We start from the raw sequence: 15283 nt of genomic DNA on the forward strand, positions 1-15283 counted from the left end.
CAAAAGTATATAACAAAATGTGTGTACACAAATACCTATCTCCTGAATGGTATTACTGCTAGATCTCCTGTACATAGAAATATGAGGTTCTTAGCGCACACTTTGAGCAAATTGTGCGAGCCCATCTGCCAACGTCAAGGCGACCTCTTCAGATGGGTCCCTACACTAACACTACACTAACTTACTAACTGGGACCAACATTTTTAATGTTTATTATTACTGTACTAATGCAATCAATTGTACCTGTTATAATTCATTTTTTTAATTAGTTTTATAATTTTTTATTACTCTTGTGTTTATGATAATGGTATTACTAAAATCCCTATACTTAGTGTTGATCCAGAAGAAGGCAAAAACCGCAGGACACCTTCAGCCAATTTGTGTCACAGGGGAAAAATTCCTTCTTGACCCCGAGAAAAGGCGATCAGTCCTAGGACCCTGGATCAAATCTAATAATGTTATTACTAGTTATTAATAATTCTTATTAATATTACACAACTAATTGTACTGCTACTGTAGTTATTAGTATTTTAATTTAGGTTTTTGTACTTTTTATAGATTATATATTATTTATGTCCTGCTATCTTATTACTTTGCTATTCTAACTTTTCTATAACTACTTAAAATAATCAAAACAACACTATAATTATTTTTATATTCTTACTATTATTAACATCCTGCTATCTTATTACAGTATTATTCTACTTTCCTATCACTACTAATACTACCCTATACCTAGAGTGTTGATCCAGAAGAAGGCAAAAACCCCAGGACACCTTCAGACAATTTGTATCACTGGGGAAAAATTCCTTCTTGACCCCGAGAAAAGGCGATCAGTCCTAGGACCCTGGATCAAACCTAATAATGTTATTATTAGTTGTATAATTAATATATTACTTATTGTACTACTGGAGTTATTTTAATTTATGTTTTTATTTTTATAAATATAGCTATTTAATATTCTTATTATTATTAATAACCTGCTATATTTTACATTATTATTATTCTTTCCTATCACTACTAATACTACCCTATAACTACAGTATTGATCCAGAAGAAGGCAAAAACCCCAGGACACCTTCAGCCAATTTGTGTCACAGGGGAAAAATTCCTTCTTGACCCCGAGAAAAGGCGATCAGTCCTAGGACCCTGGATTACACTGCTATTCTACCTACTACTATTACTACTGTTATTTTATTACTATTTTATTTATTTCTTACTATTATCACTAGTATTATTACTCTTATTACACTAATACTGATACACTACCACTATATTACACTATCCTGCTGTTATTTGGTGGTCTGATACTTACCAGCCGGTATTGCCGTATGTGATGTTATCGGCAGAGAGGTTCCAGCAGGATGGTCCACATGATGTTCCTCTTTCCTCTCAAATACCGGTTGATGTACTGGCGGAAGTTGGTCTGGTTCTCCTTCTTCCTTCTTGTTGTTGGGATCGGTTGTCTTCTTTTCTGGCCTTTGGCCGTCACTTCCCCCCTAGGGATCTTGATGTGGAGTTTCATCTTCTTTGCTTTCTCTTCTTTCTCTTCTTTCTCTTCTTCCTCTTCTTCCTCTTCATCCAGGTCGGCGCACAGTTCTTTTAGTGTCTTCTGTCTTAAATCCATGATGTCCAGCTTTATCTTCTTTGCTGCTTTCTCCTCTTCTTCCTTCTCTTCTTCCTCGTCTTCCTCTTCATCCAGGTACTTGTGCCGTTCTTTTAGTTCCTTGCGCCTTTCTTCCCTCTTCCTTTTCTCCCTGGCTTTATACTCTTCGATGCATCTTCTCTGGGCAATGGGGTTGGTCGGCATAAGGCGCTGGAAGAGAAGAGATGAAGTTAGGAGGCTACAAGGAAGATCCGAATACACAGCTACCTTATAGAAGAGGCCGTAGCGTTGCCCTGAGTCGTCTCACTGACCTCCTTCTTGTAGAGGGGAGAAGGGAGAAACTTCACACAATATGTCAGTCTCCTCAGCTGTTCCTCAGGACTGATGTAATCTGCAGAAAACACAACCAGATATTAGGAGCAATCCTCACCGTACAAAGAGGACGTATGTATGTTAAGACTGTCAGAAGGAGCTCACTGATGGATTCTCAGTTAACTAGTTCTGCAGCCAGCAATAGACAGTACAGCACAGAGGGTACAGGAGGCAAACTGTGCACAATTTTCAATAAAACTCAGAAAAATATTTACCACCAAGTATATGCATTAAAGGAAAGAAAATGTCCCCACAGATGAGTCTGTTTAATGAAAGCCCCAGAAAGCCATGTAACAAGAGTATAGAGAACGGTGAGTGAGTGATGGATACTACCTGCTCCAACGCTGGCAGAATACTCCATCCCCATGGTGGCCGCTGATATCTTCTCTTGTAGAAATGTCTCCACAATCTATAAAACCTCAGGAGGCGTCAGCAGAGGGTTTGGGGATTGGCTGATATTTCTTTGGTCTTAGAAACATTGGCTATAAATAATTCGGGGGCTCTGCTGGGGAAAGGGCAAATTGGGAAATGTGTAGGATATTTACTGTTCTGTATCTGAGCTTCATTAAAGGGGAATTATCAGATGGAACAAGTCATCCCCTTATCCCTGGGCTCGGTGACGACTGATAGATCAGTGGGGTCCGACCGCGGGAAACTCCAGCAATCACCAAAAAAGGGCAGTGACCCCTATTAGAAGTGATGGCTGGATCCTTCCAGATGGGAGATGTGATGAGTGTGGCGCCCCCCACTGGTGTCTCAGCGTATCATGTGTTGGGGAATAATGACTTCTCCTCTGGTAAATGGGCTGATTGCTGTCAGTTGTGGTCGCTGAGTGCGTGTGATGGGATGTGGCTCCGTCCATTATATTATATCACGTCTTATACCTAGAATCTCTCGCTGATCGCAGGTGTCTGTCTTCACACTCAGATCAGATGGAACAAACTGACCACATAGGAGTTTTTTTTTTTTTTTCAAATTCAAACCGAGCAATCCTATTGGCTGAGTATGACTGTCGTTACCATGGTGACAGAATTTTAAAGGGACAGAACATTAATAATGTATAATAGTGTATTTTATTACATATTTCACATAATAGTGGCTGATATATGGACCTGCACAGATAATATGTGGGCGCACACTTCTATAACTCCTCATATTCTTCATACAGCAATTTGGTGGTGCTGCAGAGATATTTTGGGCGTAATATAACTTGTGCTGGCAATTGATCATCTATAAAGTAGTCTGGTAATATATGTAATGGTCCTAAGATTGTGCTTTTATGTTCAATACAAATCTAAATATTAATCAGACGTCACTCCCTGCTATTTGAAGGGTTTTTGTCCCTTTCCCTATGTCAGAGTAGTATCACATATAGCTCGGATACGCTGCAGCCTTCAGAACAATGAGCTCCGTTGTGGCTTTTCCCTGCACATTCGGCCATTATATAAGTGACGGCAGCTGCGTTGTGTCCCTGCACGGCTGATAGCGTCGCTGTGCAGGGATTCAGTATGGTGGAGCTGCGGCTCTTTTCTTTTATGGGTCGATACAAGTCTTGTTCAGACATATAAATCTGCCTTGATTACATTGTAGAAAAGAAGGGTGACATTACAGGAGTTCCATCCATTCTCAGTGTAAGATCAGTGGGGTCGGACCCCCGGCACCAGGGAGTATACAGAAGGAGCTTGTGAATGTCTTACTTTAGTGGTCTTGTAAGCTCCTCATCCCACACTTTTCCTGTATAGGACATATAGCTTTTCTGTATACATAACTCTTATGTAAAAACAACATCCTCCATGCACATTTCTGTAGGTTGCCTGATGGTTCAGGTGTATTTACATCATTTTTTTCTACTGCCCGACCTAACAGCGTTAGCTTGCTCTTTTAGCAATCCAATTGTATAGTTTCACATTTGGGGCGATTGTGTCAGCAGCAGGTTTCATTGTGGGGTTATATAATGGGCACTATTTTTATAGGCTTATTTGGATATTAATGCCTTTGTGAATAGACACTTTGCTGCTACCTTGCTCTTTATTATATTGTGGTGGGCAGTCTGTAGTCATATATTGAGATTTTCTGTGACTAGTTGGGCATATATATGTGAGGATTAACCATATCAGTACCTTGCAATGGTTTTGTTATTCATTGGGGCAATTGTTGCTTTTTAGTTGTTTTTTTAACATGTCTTGTATGTTTAGTCTTTAATAAAATTCTATATTTTTGCTATTCCTTGGTGATCCCGGTCATTGCATCCTTTCTTTGTCCTTGTTTCTTTGCATCTCTATTATGTAGCTGCAGGGTTAGGGACGGCCGGTTCCTTGCAGGAATAGTTCTCAGGACGGGTGCGGTTTCTGCTGTAATAACTCATTCATGTGACCCATCAGTCATCACCCGATCAGCCGGGCAATGCTCAGCACAGGCCGCCGTCATCCCACTTCTCTACATCTATTATATAGACGCTCCACAACTGCTCCTTCTCTTCAGAGTTCAGAAAGATTTTTTTTATTATTTATTTATTTTTTTATTTCCGCAGCCATGCAGTGACGCTAGGTAGGTGCAGAGCTAAAGGGAAACCCACCTCAGAAGAAAATTCTAGGGTCCTGATCACTAGAGATGAGAGCTTAAAGGGAATCTGTCACTAGGTTTTTGCCATATATTCCCAGAGCAGCATGATGTAGAGACAGAGACCCTGATTCCAGCGATGTGTCACTTTCTGGGCTGCTTGCTGGTGTTTTGATAAAATCTTTGTTTTATCAGTAGGAGGTTGTGACTAGAAGACTAGTAAACCTGCAACCAGGTATCCCTCATTTTTCAGGAGTGGTCCAAATTAAATAAAAAAGCGGTCTATAGGGAGCTAAAAGAATGAACACTAGAAGTGAAAAAAATTTTAGGACTAAAAAATAAATTTAATGAGCCCTTTCCACAAAGCGTTTCGATAGTGAACTATCTTCCTCAGGTGGTACATGGCGCGCTTTTTCTCCCTTTCTCTTTTCTCATTTTTCACAAGGTCTGTATAGCAGCCTTCTGCCTATGCACAGTGTACACAGAAAGCTGCCAATCAGTGGTGCAGCCGGTTATACGGAGCTCAGCATTCAGAGCACTGCTAGATCTGCAGTAGATAAAACTAAAATTTATCAAAACTGCAGCAAAATAAGGGACACATTTCTGGAATCAGGTTTCTGCCCTTACATCATGCAGATGGGATAGCAAAACCTGGTGGCAGATTCCATTTTAGAGCCATCGGATATTACCTTGTGACCTCTCAAAGGGGAACTTGATGTCTAGGATGGTTATTATTTCCAAACCATTACAAAATGTCATGTGTCTCTTGCTGCGGGATAACTTGTATGTAATGTGTTGTATGTTAGGTCTATGAACAGTACAAGTCCTTCAGTATAGGGTTACCTGAGAAGCGTACCCAGCATGAAGCAGGACTTGTATTATGTTTTGTCAGGGATGATTAATGTCTGAGTGCTTTATGCTGCGTTCTGCAGTCATCTCTCTGCCATCCTCCGTACACCCATCGCCGTCCTGCAGAAACACAGTCTCCTGTCCACCCGTATAGCTAATTGCATTGCCTCCTGCAAGTTTCCAGGTGTGGGATAAGCAATCAGCAGATCCTTAACCCTTTCACCTAGCCCCGCAAGAAACAAACTTTTCAAAGCTGAATCGTTCCACCCCACCTGGGCAGACCACCGACGGAAGTGAGAACAATATTTTTCCACATTACCTGATCCCTGCCTCAAACGTCTCAATTCAGTCTCAGCTGATGAGACACGATCAGGATCATCATACAACAGACCCAAAGCAGAAAAAAAACTATCCACTGATCTAAAGCATGGATCACTAGGTTGGAGAGAAAAGGCCCATCCCTGAGGTTCTTTGCGCAAAAGTGACATTATGAACCCTATGCGCTGTGATTCATCACCAGAGGATCTGGGTCTCAAACGAAAATATAATAAACAAGCATTTTTAAAAGGAAAAAAAATCTTCTTGATCACCAAAATATAAATCAGGCAAACGTACCTTTGGCTCCACAAAATGTGCTCCAGAACAGCTACTCACGTGTTGTTGGAGCTCGGCCACCTCCAGAGAGAGTCCCTGCAGGCGTTGAGCCAAATCCTGAACCGACACCATGATGGAAATGGGAAGTCTTTCCTTAGAGATATTTTTGGGCTGGACTTACTGTTATGATCTGCTACAAGCACTAAGGAAAGACAGGAGATCTGTCCCTACAATAGAACTAAGCTTAACCCGCTACGTTGTAGCGAGGAACCTGATCCTGTCATCAGACCCGCTAAAGTCCTCAGCTAGTCTGTACGAAGACCTATAGATGTGAGGGAGGGATCCCTACAAGAACTAGGGACTGGGAGTAAGATGGACACCTCCTAACAGAAATTGTAGCAGAAAAGGACAAACAAAACAACATAGAAAATAGAGGTCAAGAGACCTAGCTAAACTGACGGAGTAAGGTAACAAAGCACCTGGCTAGATAAAGAGTTGAAATTACAATGAAGTCCAGCAAGGCCAGAAGGGCGGAGCAGGTTTAAATAGGCAAAAAAGGTCATGTGACAAGCAAACTAGAAAAAACCTAACAGGAGAGTTCTAACACTTATCAGTTATAATTCCCCCAGCGGCACTAAAAACACGCTCCGATAACACGCTAGCGGCAGGGAAGGCCAGGACCTCCAAGGCATACAGAGAAAGTTCATTCCAAGTGTCCAGCTTGGATACCCAATAATTAAAAGGCACAGAGGAATCACGGAGGACGCTGGTACGGTCGGCAAGGTACTCCCCATCACCATCTTTTGAAACTTTCCACTCCTTGTGAGAGTACCCTGAGCCTCAGGGCCTGTAAATTGGGTGGGTCTCAGAAAACTGTCCCAGAACGTTGACAGTGTTCCCCTGCCTCTGCTGGATTGGAGTTGCGTCTCGCTCGCCTGTACGCCTTGGTTGGGCAACCAACTGTGACCTCTGCCGCTAGCGTGTTCAGATGGGAATTTTTTTTTAACAGTTCTGCAGCAAGAGCCTTCTGGTACTGCCCCATTTTTGTAGACCTCTCCACCTCAGGAATAAGAGAGTGAAAGTTCTCCTTGTAGGGGGGACTAAAAGTGTCACCAACCAGTAATGACTGTCACCCAACATTTTGACAACGCGAGGGTCACGGTTAAGGCAGCGTAACAAAGTCAGCCATGCGTGCCAGACTGGTAACGGGCAAGACTTCCGTGTGCTCACCAAGATCACGACTGACCATGCTCTCCTCCTCCTCCCCGTCCTCAGGCCACCCACGCTAAACCGATGATATGACAGTTGTACAGGTACTACCGTCTAAAGAACATGATACCAGCTCCTGTTTTTCTTCCTCCTCCTCCTCTCCCTCATGGTCCCCCAATGCACATTGGGATGAGATGAGGCTGGGCTGTGTGTAATCGCCCGCTACGGCTTCTTGATCCATCTCATCATACTCTGGCTGCAATGCCTCCTCTTTAATTCTCTGCAGAGTGCGTTGCAAAAGACAGACAAGTGGGATGCTGACGCTAATGATGGCGTCATCGCCACTCACCATCTTGGTGGACTCCTCAAAGATTGTCAGGATGGTACATATGTCAGACATCCAGGTCCACTCCTGAGGTCTTATGTGTGGAGTCTGACCTGAATATCGACGGCCTTGTTGCAGCTGGTACTCTACAACTGCTCTCTTCTGCTCACAAATCCTTTGCAACATGTGGAGGGTAGAGTTCCAACGTGTAGGGACATCACACACAAGTCGGTGTGACGGAAGCTGCAAACGCTGTTGCAACACAGCAATGGCGGCGGAAGCTGTAGCCGACTTCTGAAAATGAGCTGACAGGCGGCGTACTTCGACGAGCAGATCTGGCAACTCGGGGTACGATTTAAGAAACCACTGAACCACGAGCTTAAGCACATGACCCAGGCATGGTACGTGTGTGATCTCGCCTTAGAGCCGCCACCAGGTTACGGCCATTGTCACACACGACCATGCCTGGATGTAGGTTCAGCGGTCTCAGCCACAGATCTGCCTGCTCTTTCACAGCTGTCCACAACTGTGAGGTTTATCACCTAAGTTTATGAGTTTCAGCACAGCCTGTTGCTGCTTGGCGGAGGCAGTACGGCAGTGCTTCCAGCTTGTAACTGATGCGGTGATATCTGAGATGGAGGGTGAACATGAGGAGGATGATCATCAGGAGCTGTACACTGTGGGGGCAACTCTGACTGACATAGGACGCGCAATCCTCGGTGTGGGGAGGATGTGTTCCGTCCCAAGGTCCGACTGGTTCCCGGCTTCCACTATGTTTACCCAGTGTGCCGTCAGAGAGATGTACCGTCCCTGGCCACAAGCTCTTGTCCACGTGTCCGTTGTCAGGTGGACTCTCCCAGTAATTGCGTTGTTGAGGGCACGGCAGATGTTTTGGGACACATGCTTGTGTAGTGCGGGGATGGCACACCGGGCAAAATAGTGCCGGCTGGGGACCGCCACAAGGTTGCGGAAGGATTCCGTCTCCACCAGCCTAAAAGGCAGCATTTCCAACGCAAGCAGTCGTGAAATGTGCGAATTTAGGACTGTGGCCTGTGGGGCGTTGGCTGCGAATTTGCTCTTTCGTTCAAAGGTCTGGGATAAGGACAATTGAACGCTGACGTGGACGTTGATGCTGTTTCTTGAGAAACTGCCATAACAAGTGAAGACTGAGAGGAGGGGGAATCTTTGCATGCAGTATGGACAGGGCATTGCCTTGCACGCACAACAGGGGGTTCTCTTACATGCACAACGGCGGAAAAAGCAGTGGTGACACCCGCTGACACTGGTCGTGGACCCTGGGGTTCGCCCCACAAAGTCGGGTGCTTTGCTGACATGTGCCTGATCATGTTGGTGGAGGTCAGGCTGGTACTTTTGTCACCCCTGCTGGCACTGGCATGGCAGGTGGTACAAATGGCCTTTTTGGGGTTATCAGCAGAGTCTTTAAAAAAATTCCAGACTCTGGAAGACCTACCGGTTGTACTGGCAACGTACCTCGTGTTGGTGTTACGGGGAACGGTTGCCCGCCTTCTGTGTGCAGCCACCACACTGCTTCTTCCTTTCTGTTGGGGTGCTCTGCCTCCCTCCCCCTGTGTGCTGCTCGCCTCGCTCTGCGTGTCCTCCTGCCACCTTGGGTCAGTTACTAGATCATCCACCACATCCTCCTCTTCCACTTCCGCACCACGATCCTCCTCCTCACTTCGTGGCAATTGTGTCTCGTCATCGTCCACCTCTTGTGACAAATTGCGCCAGCGTCGCCTTCCTGTGGCCGTGGCTGTTCAAATATTTGGGCATCGCTACATGGGATCTCCTCTTCCACCACTTCTAGCGGAGAAAAAAAGAGGATTTAGATGAAAAAAAAAAAAAAAAGGATTTTTCCTGGCCCCCGAGACCTGGAGCTAAGTCTAGCAATTTGAGCAGCAGGAGCACACAGGACTGTAATGCAGCGTTTGCTGGTATAACCACTGCGTTTCCTATACAGCCTGCCTGCCTGCCTGCCTGATATCTGGGATGGATATTAGTCCTGAGAAGGACGGTTTGTTTGATCTGGCAGCTTTTACAGACCCTACACTAACTATTTCGCAGTATATATCTCTCCCTAAATCAGCAGCACTTTCCCTAGACTGTGTGATCCCGGGCGACTGAGTCCAAGATGGCGGCGCCCGGTTTTAAATACTCGAGGTGACGCTGGGCGGCCAGCCAATCACTGTAATGCCCACAAACAACATGGCTGCGGCATTACAGTGACTGGCTGGCAATCCCTGCATGTTCATTGGCTCTGTAAAGAGCGCCAAACATGCAGGGCGGAGACCCGAGCTCCCGCCCGAGTAACCCGGAAATGCTCGGTGCTCGCCGAACATCCCGAGTAGTGAGATGCTCGGGCGAGTAACGAGCAGTGTCGAGCATGCTCGCTCAACACTAGTAATGACGTCTATTAGGCTGTGTGCACACATTAAGCTTTTGGTTTCTCCATCTCTTGTCTGGAAAATGCTGTAAATAGGTGCAGATTTTTCCCCACTCATCAGTGTGGGTGAAATCTGCAGCAAAAACGCTGACAGAATTGACATCCTGCAGAATTATATCTTCACCAAACCTGCAAGTCACAAATAAGTAACATGTGCAGGAGACGTCAGGATTCTCAGTCACTTTCCTGGCATCGGGAAACCCTTTAGGTTTTGTGACAAATCTGCACAGAAAAAAGGTGACAAAATCTGAAATGTGTGCACTTGTGTCCTTACAAAGTAAATCAACATGCAAAGTAACTGCAAGGAATCTCTCAAAAGGAGTTTGTTACCCCAAAATGGAAATTCAGCTACTTAATCATTTACATTAAGGCTATGTGCCCACAATGCAGAAATGAAGCAGAAAATTTCTGCAGCATTTCTGCATCTCCCTGGCAGAAAAAACGCATGCGGATTGTACATGCGTTTTTCCAGCGTAATACATGTGGATTCACATGCGTTTCCGCATGCGGATTGACAAGTGCTTTCAAAGCGATTTTAGCATCACTTGGAAAGTGCTTGACAACTAGGTCACACTATATAAATCCATGCAAACAGCATGGATTTATATAGTGTGACCTTTAGAGTGGTTAAAAATAAAAAAATAAACCTTGATACTTACCTTCCGATGGCCCGGCGTGTGTTGCTGCGCTCCTTCTTGGCTGCCAGCTGATCGCGGGACACTGCACTGAAAGACCTGCTGTCACATGACTGTGACGTCAGCGCAGGTCCTTCAGTCTGCTGGCAAGCACAGGGAAGGAGACCGGGGGCTGTCGGTAGGTGAATATAATCTTTATTTTTTATTTTATTCTTTTTTTTACAGTTTCTATGGTACATGGGTGTGGATGAGAGTCTTCTCTTCTCCACACTCGGGTACCATCCAGACATTACAACGCGCCAATTAAGCATGTACAGAAGCAGTCTTGCAGAATTGGCGCGTTCTAATGCAAGTCAATGGCGGCGAAAACGCAGCGCTTCCGCAAAATTAATGGACATGCTGCGGATTTTTGAGAGCAGCATAAACGCTGCAGAAAAATCCGCAGCATGGGCATTGAAAGTGCGGAATTGCATAGGGGACCATGGCAGAAGGCTTACCATGCGTTTCCCAAGCGTTTACGCTGCGGAAAATTCCGCAGCAAAAACGCTTGAAAAACACATCGTGGGTACACAGCCTAAATTCACTTTTAATCCTTATGCAACTAATGGCACTTTGTTGCACCCCTGGTATGGTCAATGTCCAAGGGGATCAGGTATTAGTCTTAGTGCCCCCAGCAGAAAGTAAGCTCATGGCCAAGTGGCAAAGGCCATATGAAGTCCGGGAAAAGCTTGGGGAGATAAATTAGAGAGTATATCAACCTGGGAAGAGAAAACCCAAACAGCTATATCACGTAAATTTGCTATAAGCAAGGAAAGACTGGGAATGTATGATTACGGATGCGACTCCGGTCGTATCGTCTGGGGACCCTCCGACAATGGCCAGGGGAGAGGTAAATATAAGTGACACACTCTCTAAACAGAAGCGACGGGAGACTCAGAAATTGGTGCTGCGGAATACGGACGTAATTTTCAGAAATGCTTGGCCTAACATCTGTGATCCAACATAACATTGTCACAGAGGCCCAGACACAAGCCATCGCAGCTGAGGAAAAACAAATGCTCCAGCTAGGAGTTATCGAGGAGTCCAGGAGGGAGCGGGCTAGCCCCATTGTAACTGGTTCTGAAGCTGGACGGATCGTTATGATTTTGTAACGACTTCTGAAAATGTAATAAAGTGTTGAAATTTGACCTTTATTCAATGTCCTGGGTGGACGAGCTGATTGAGAGACTGGGGCAGGCCCAGTACTTCACCACGGGTTACTGGCAGGTGCCTCGGACAGAGTCAGCCTTCATAACGCCGGAGGGTCTCTATCACTAGGTCGTCTTGCCTTTTGGGTTACATGCAGCCTCGGCCATGTTCCAGAGGCTGATGGACATAGTGTTAGAGCCTTATCAGAAGTATGTATCGGTGTATTTGGATGATATTACCTTTAGTACCAAGTGGCATACCAACTTGTCCCAGGTACAATCAGTAGTGGATTTGCACACAGCCGTGGGCTTAACAGTGAACCCAAAAATGTGGGAACTGCTGTCACTTCCCTTTCCACACTGAAACGAAGATCATCGAAAAGGAGGGGACTGGGACATCCCTACTCTCCCCTGCTTTGTTTGCCGCCCATCAGTGATGCTGGTTTCAGGGGCTGGTCCGTGCAATGTCTCCCTCAGCGCCCTGTGCGATAAGTGCAGCATCCGGTCTGTTGTCTGCTTAGCTGAATAGTAATAACTTATTACTAATAAGCCGACTCTGCTTACAGTCAGATATCAGAACTACACTTATGTATTTTATGTCTGAGTGCTTACTTCATGATTCAACAGCTGTTCATTTGTTCCAAAAAAATTTGATTTCAGTGATAAAACTGACATCCTAACAAGTTTGAGCAAGGTCTACTACTCCTCGGATGACTCTTCTGCACAGTATAAAAATAGGAGAAACCTTATAATTGTATGCCATCACAAGAAACATTTTGGAGTGAAAGCTGAATGGCACTTTTTTGCCATTCAGCTCCTGGCAAAAGGTGTATGTGATGGTTTAGGAGGCACGGTGAAATGTCTAGCAGCTCAAGCTAGCCTCCATAGACCACATTCAGACCAAATTTTAACACCCATGCAACTTTTCCAACTGAGTGAGAAAAATATTCCTAACATCCAGTTCACGTACTGTACAAACCAGGACTAAGAAGAAGAGGAAAGTTTGTTAAAACATTGGTTACAAAAAGCAGAACCCATCAAAGGAACTAAGCAATACCACACTTTAATTCCATGTAGTGAAACAAAAATATAAACAAGGATTTTTTCATCCAGAAATGACAGTGAAGTCCATGAAGTGATTGAAGGTGGCACAAGATTGGCGATGGATGATATAACTGGATATGTGACCTGTGAGTATGATCAGCACTGGTGGCTGCTGGCTAATGGACTCTCCAAAGACTAGGACAATGAAGAAGTAAAGCCATTTTTCTGCACCTTCTGGTCCATCACCATCCTTTGTGTATCCAAGAAAGCAGACATTTTGAAAGTAACCAAAAATCAGATATTAACACAAGTGGACCCAAACCCCATAACAGGCGTACATACTGACACAAAAGGAAACGGCCATTGTTAGTAAGAGATTGTGGACAAGATTACATTTCACCCAGAAGGGAGAACAAATTATTGAGAAAAGATCAGTGTAAAGACGTACTATTAATTGTTCAGACTAATTCATAATGTTTTATTTTATCGCTGGACGATTTTACTGTATTTTTTTCATTTTTTTTTTAAACTGGAAAAAGGAAATGTCTAGTGAAGTAATAATAAAAAAAAGTTGTTACATGTATAACTGTATATTAAAAAGGTGTTAAAATATTGATTCTTTTAGTTTAGCATTAAACCTATGACTAGGATGAGACTGTATTTAGAAAATCACACAACAAAATATGATCCTACAGAAATACCAACTTGAATCCCTGAAGGAATGTAACCAATAACACAAGTAACACATACGCATTTTTTTTATTTTTTTTTTTACAAAACACAGTTTTCCCGAAATCGCCCATCAAAATTTAGAATTTGACTCCTCGAAAACAAAATAACAAACTTGGTTAAGACATGTCGAATTAAAGCCTGTACAATTCTGAACAAAATGCTGCCTCTCCCATCTCTATCTTAATTGTAGCCCGCAATATGATAAATGTAAAGTCTATAAAAAAATAACGAAGATAAAAAATCCTAAATTTATTATTTTTACTTCACTAAAGTAGCACTTCAAAAAAATGGTGTCATTCAAAAGTACAACTTGTCCTGCAAAAAACAAGCCCTTGGTTATATTGAAAAAATATAAAAGTTATGGCTCTGGAAAAAAGAGGAGAAAAAAAACTAAAGTGCAAAGATAGAAAATCACAAGATCATGAACGGGTTAATATCAAGTGAATTGAACCAGTGTTATGTAAAAATTAACCATTATAGAACATTGCTAATATTTTCTATTTTTTCATATTTTATATAATGGTTGTTCCCCAGCTTTTCCAGTCTGCAGAATGCCAGATCTGCCCGGCCAGTCATTCATAAATGATCAAATCTTGTATAATAATATTACTAGTCAGGTTGCTACTCAGAAGCTTAGAAACGCCGGGTAAAGATCTGTGTGAAGCTGTAATGAACTCATCTGCCCAGATATGGGGTCACCAATCTCCATACTGTAGCTTAGCTATGGAGCCTCACCTTACAAGGTCCTGGGAGAGGGGTAATAAACCCTGTGGAGCTGTAATATAGACCTGCGAAACACTGACTCCCCTTTTCTTACTACCCAATGTACCATAGTTGGGCAGAATTACCTTTTGGAAACTTGATATCTGGGTAATTTGCAAAAGATTTGTTCACAAGTACATTTTGTTAGCCCTTCCACAGTAGAATTTTGTGTTTTTAATAAAAATAGCAGAAATAGATATTTTTTAAACTTATAGATTTAACCCTTTCGCGCCAGAGCCAGTTTATGCCTTTGTGATCAGGCCAATTTTTTTCAATTCTGACCAGCGTCACTTTTTGAGGTAATAACTCTGAAACGCTTCAACATATCCCAGTGGTTCTGAGACTGTTTTATTGTGACATATTGTACTTCATGATAGTAGTCAGGATAGTAGTAATTTTTTTTCTAGATATACTGTATTTCTCGGATTATAAGACGAACTTTTTTCCTCCAAAATTTTGGGGTGGAGAGGTGCCATGCATACCGGGATGGAGAGGTGCCATGCATACCGGGATGGAGCGGTGCCATGCATACCGGGATGGGGATGAGGGGTGCCATGCATACCAGGATGGGGATGAGGGGTGCCATGCATACCAGGATGGGGATGAGGGGTGCCATGCATACCAGGATGGGGATGAGGGGTGCCATGCATACCAGGATGGGGATGAGGGGTGCCATGCATACCAGGATGGGGATGAGGGGTGCCATGCAAACCGGGATGGAGGGGTGCCATGCAAACCGGGATGGAGGGGTGCCATGCATACCGGGATGGGGATGAGGGGTGCCATGCATACCGGGATGGGGATGAGGGGTGCCATGCATACCAGGATGGGGAGCATCATGACCACATTTTTTGCTTAAATTTTCTTTTCTATTTTCCTTCTCTAAAACCCAGGTGTGTCTTATGGTCATGGTCTGGTGCATCTTATAGTCCGAAAAATACGGTAACT

At 43.9% G+C, this 15283-nt stretch overlaps 1 protein-coding gene across 1 annotated transcript in view; it reads right to left on the reverse strand.

Moving 5' to 3' along the window:
* Positions 1-15283, reverse strand: part of LOC141194415 (uncharacterized) — a 154883-nt gene that overhangs the window by 120700 nt on the left and 18900 nt on the right. Inside the window, exons 3-4 of the mRNA XM_073662329.1 lie at positions 1918-1997; positions 1401-1816 (exon numbers count right to left, since the gene is read on the reverse strand). Coding sequence (XP_073518430.1) covers positions 1401-1816; positions 1918-1997 — 496 coding nt within the window. The remainder of the gene's footprint in view (positions 1-1400; positions 1817-1917; positions 1998-15283) is intronic.

Source organism: Phyllobates terribilis, unplaced genomic scaffold (genome assembly GCF_046119375.1).
Source record: "Phyllobates terribilis strain yellow unplaced genomic scaffold, ASM4611937v1 Scaffold_71__1_contigs__length_7168151, whole genome shotgun sequence".
NCBI classification, from domain to species: Eukaryota; Metazoa; Chordata; class Amphibia; order Anura; family Dendrobatidae; genus Phyllobates; species Phyllobates terribilis.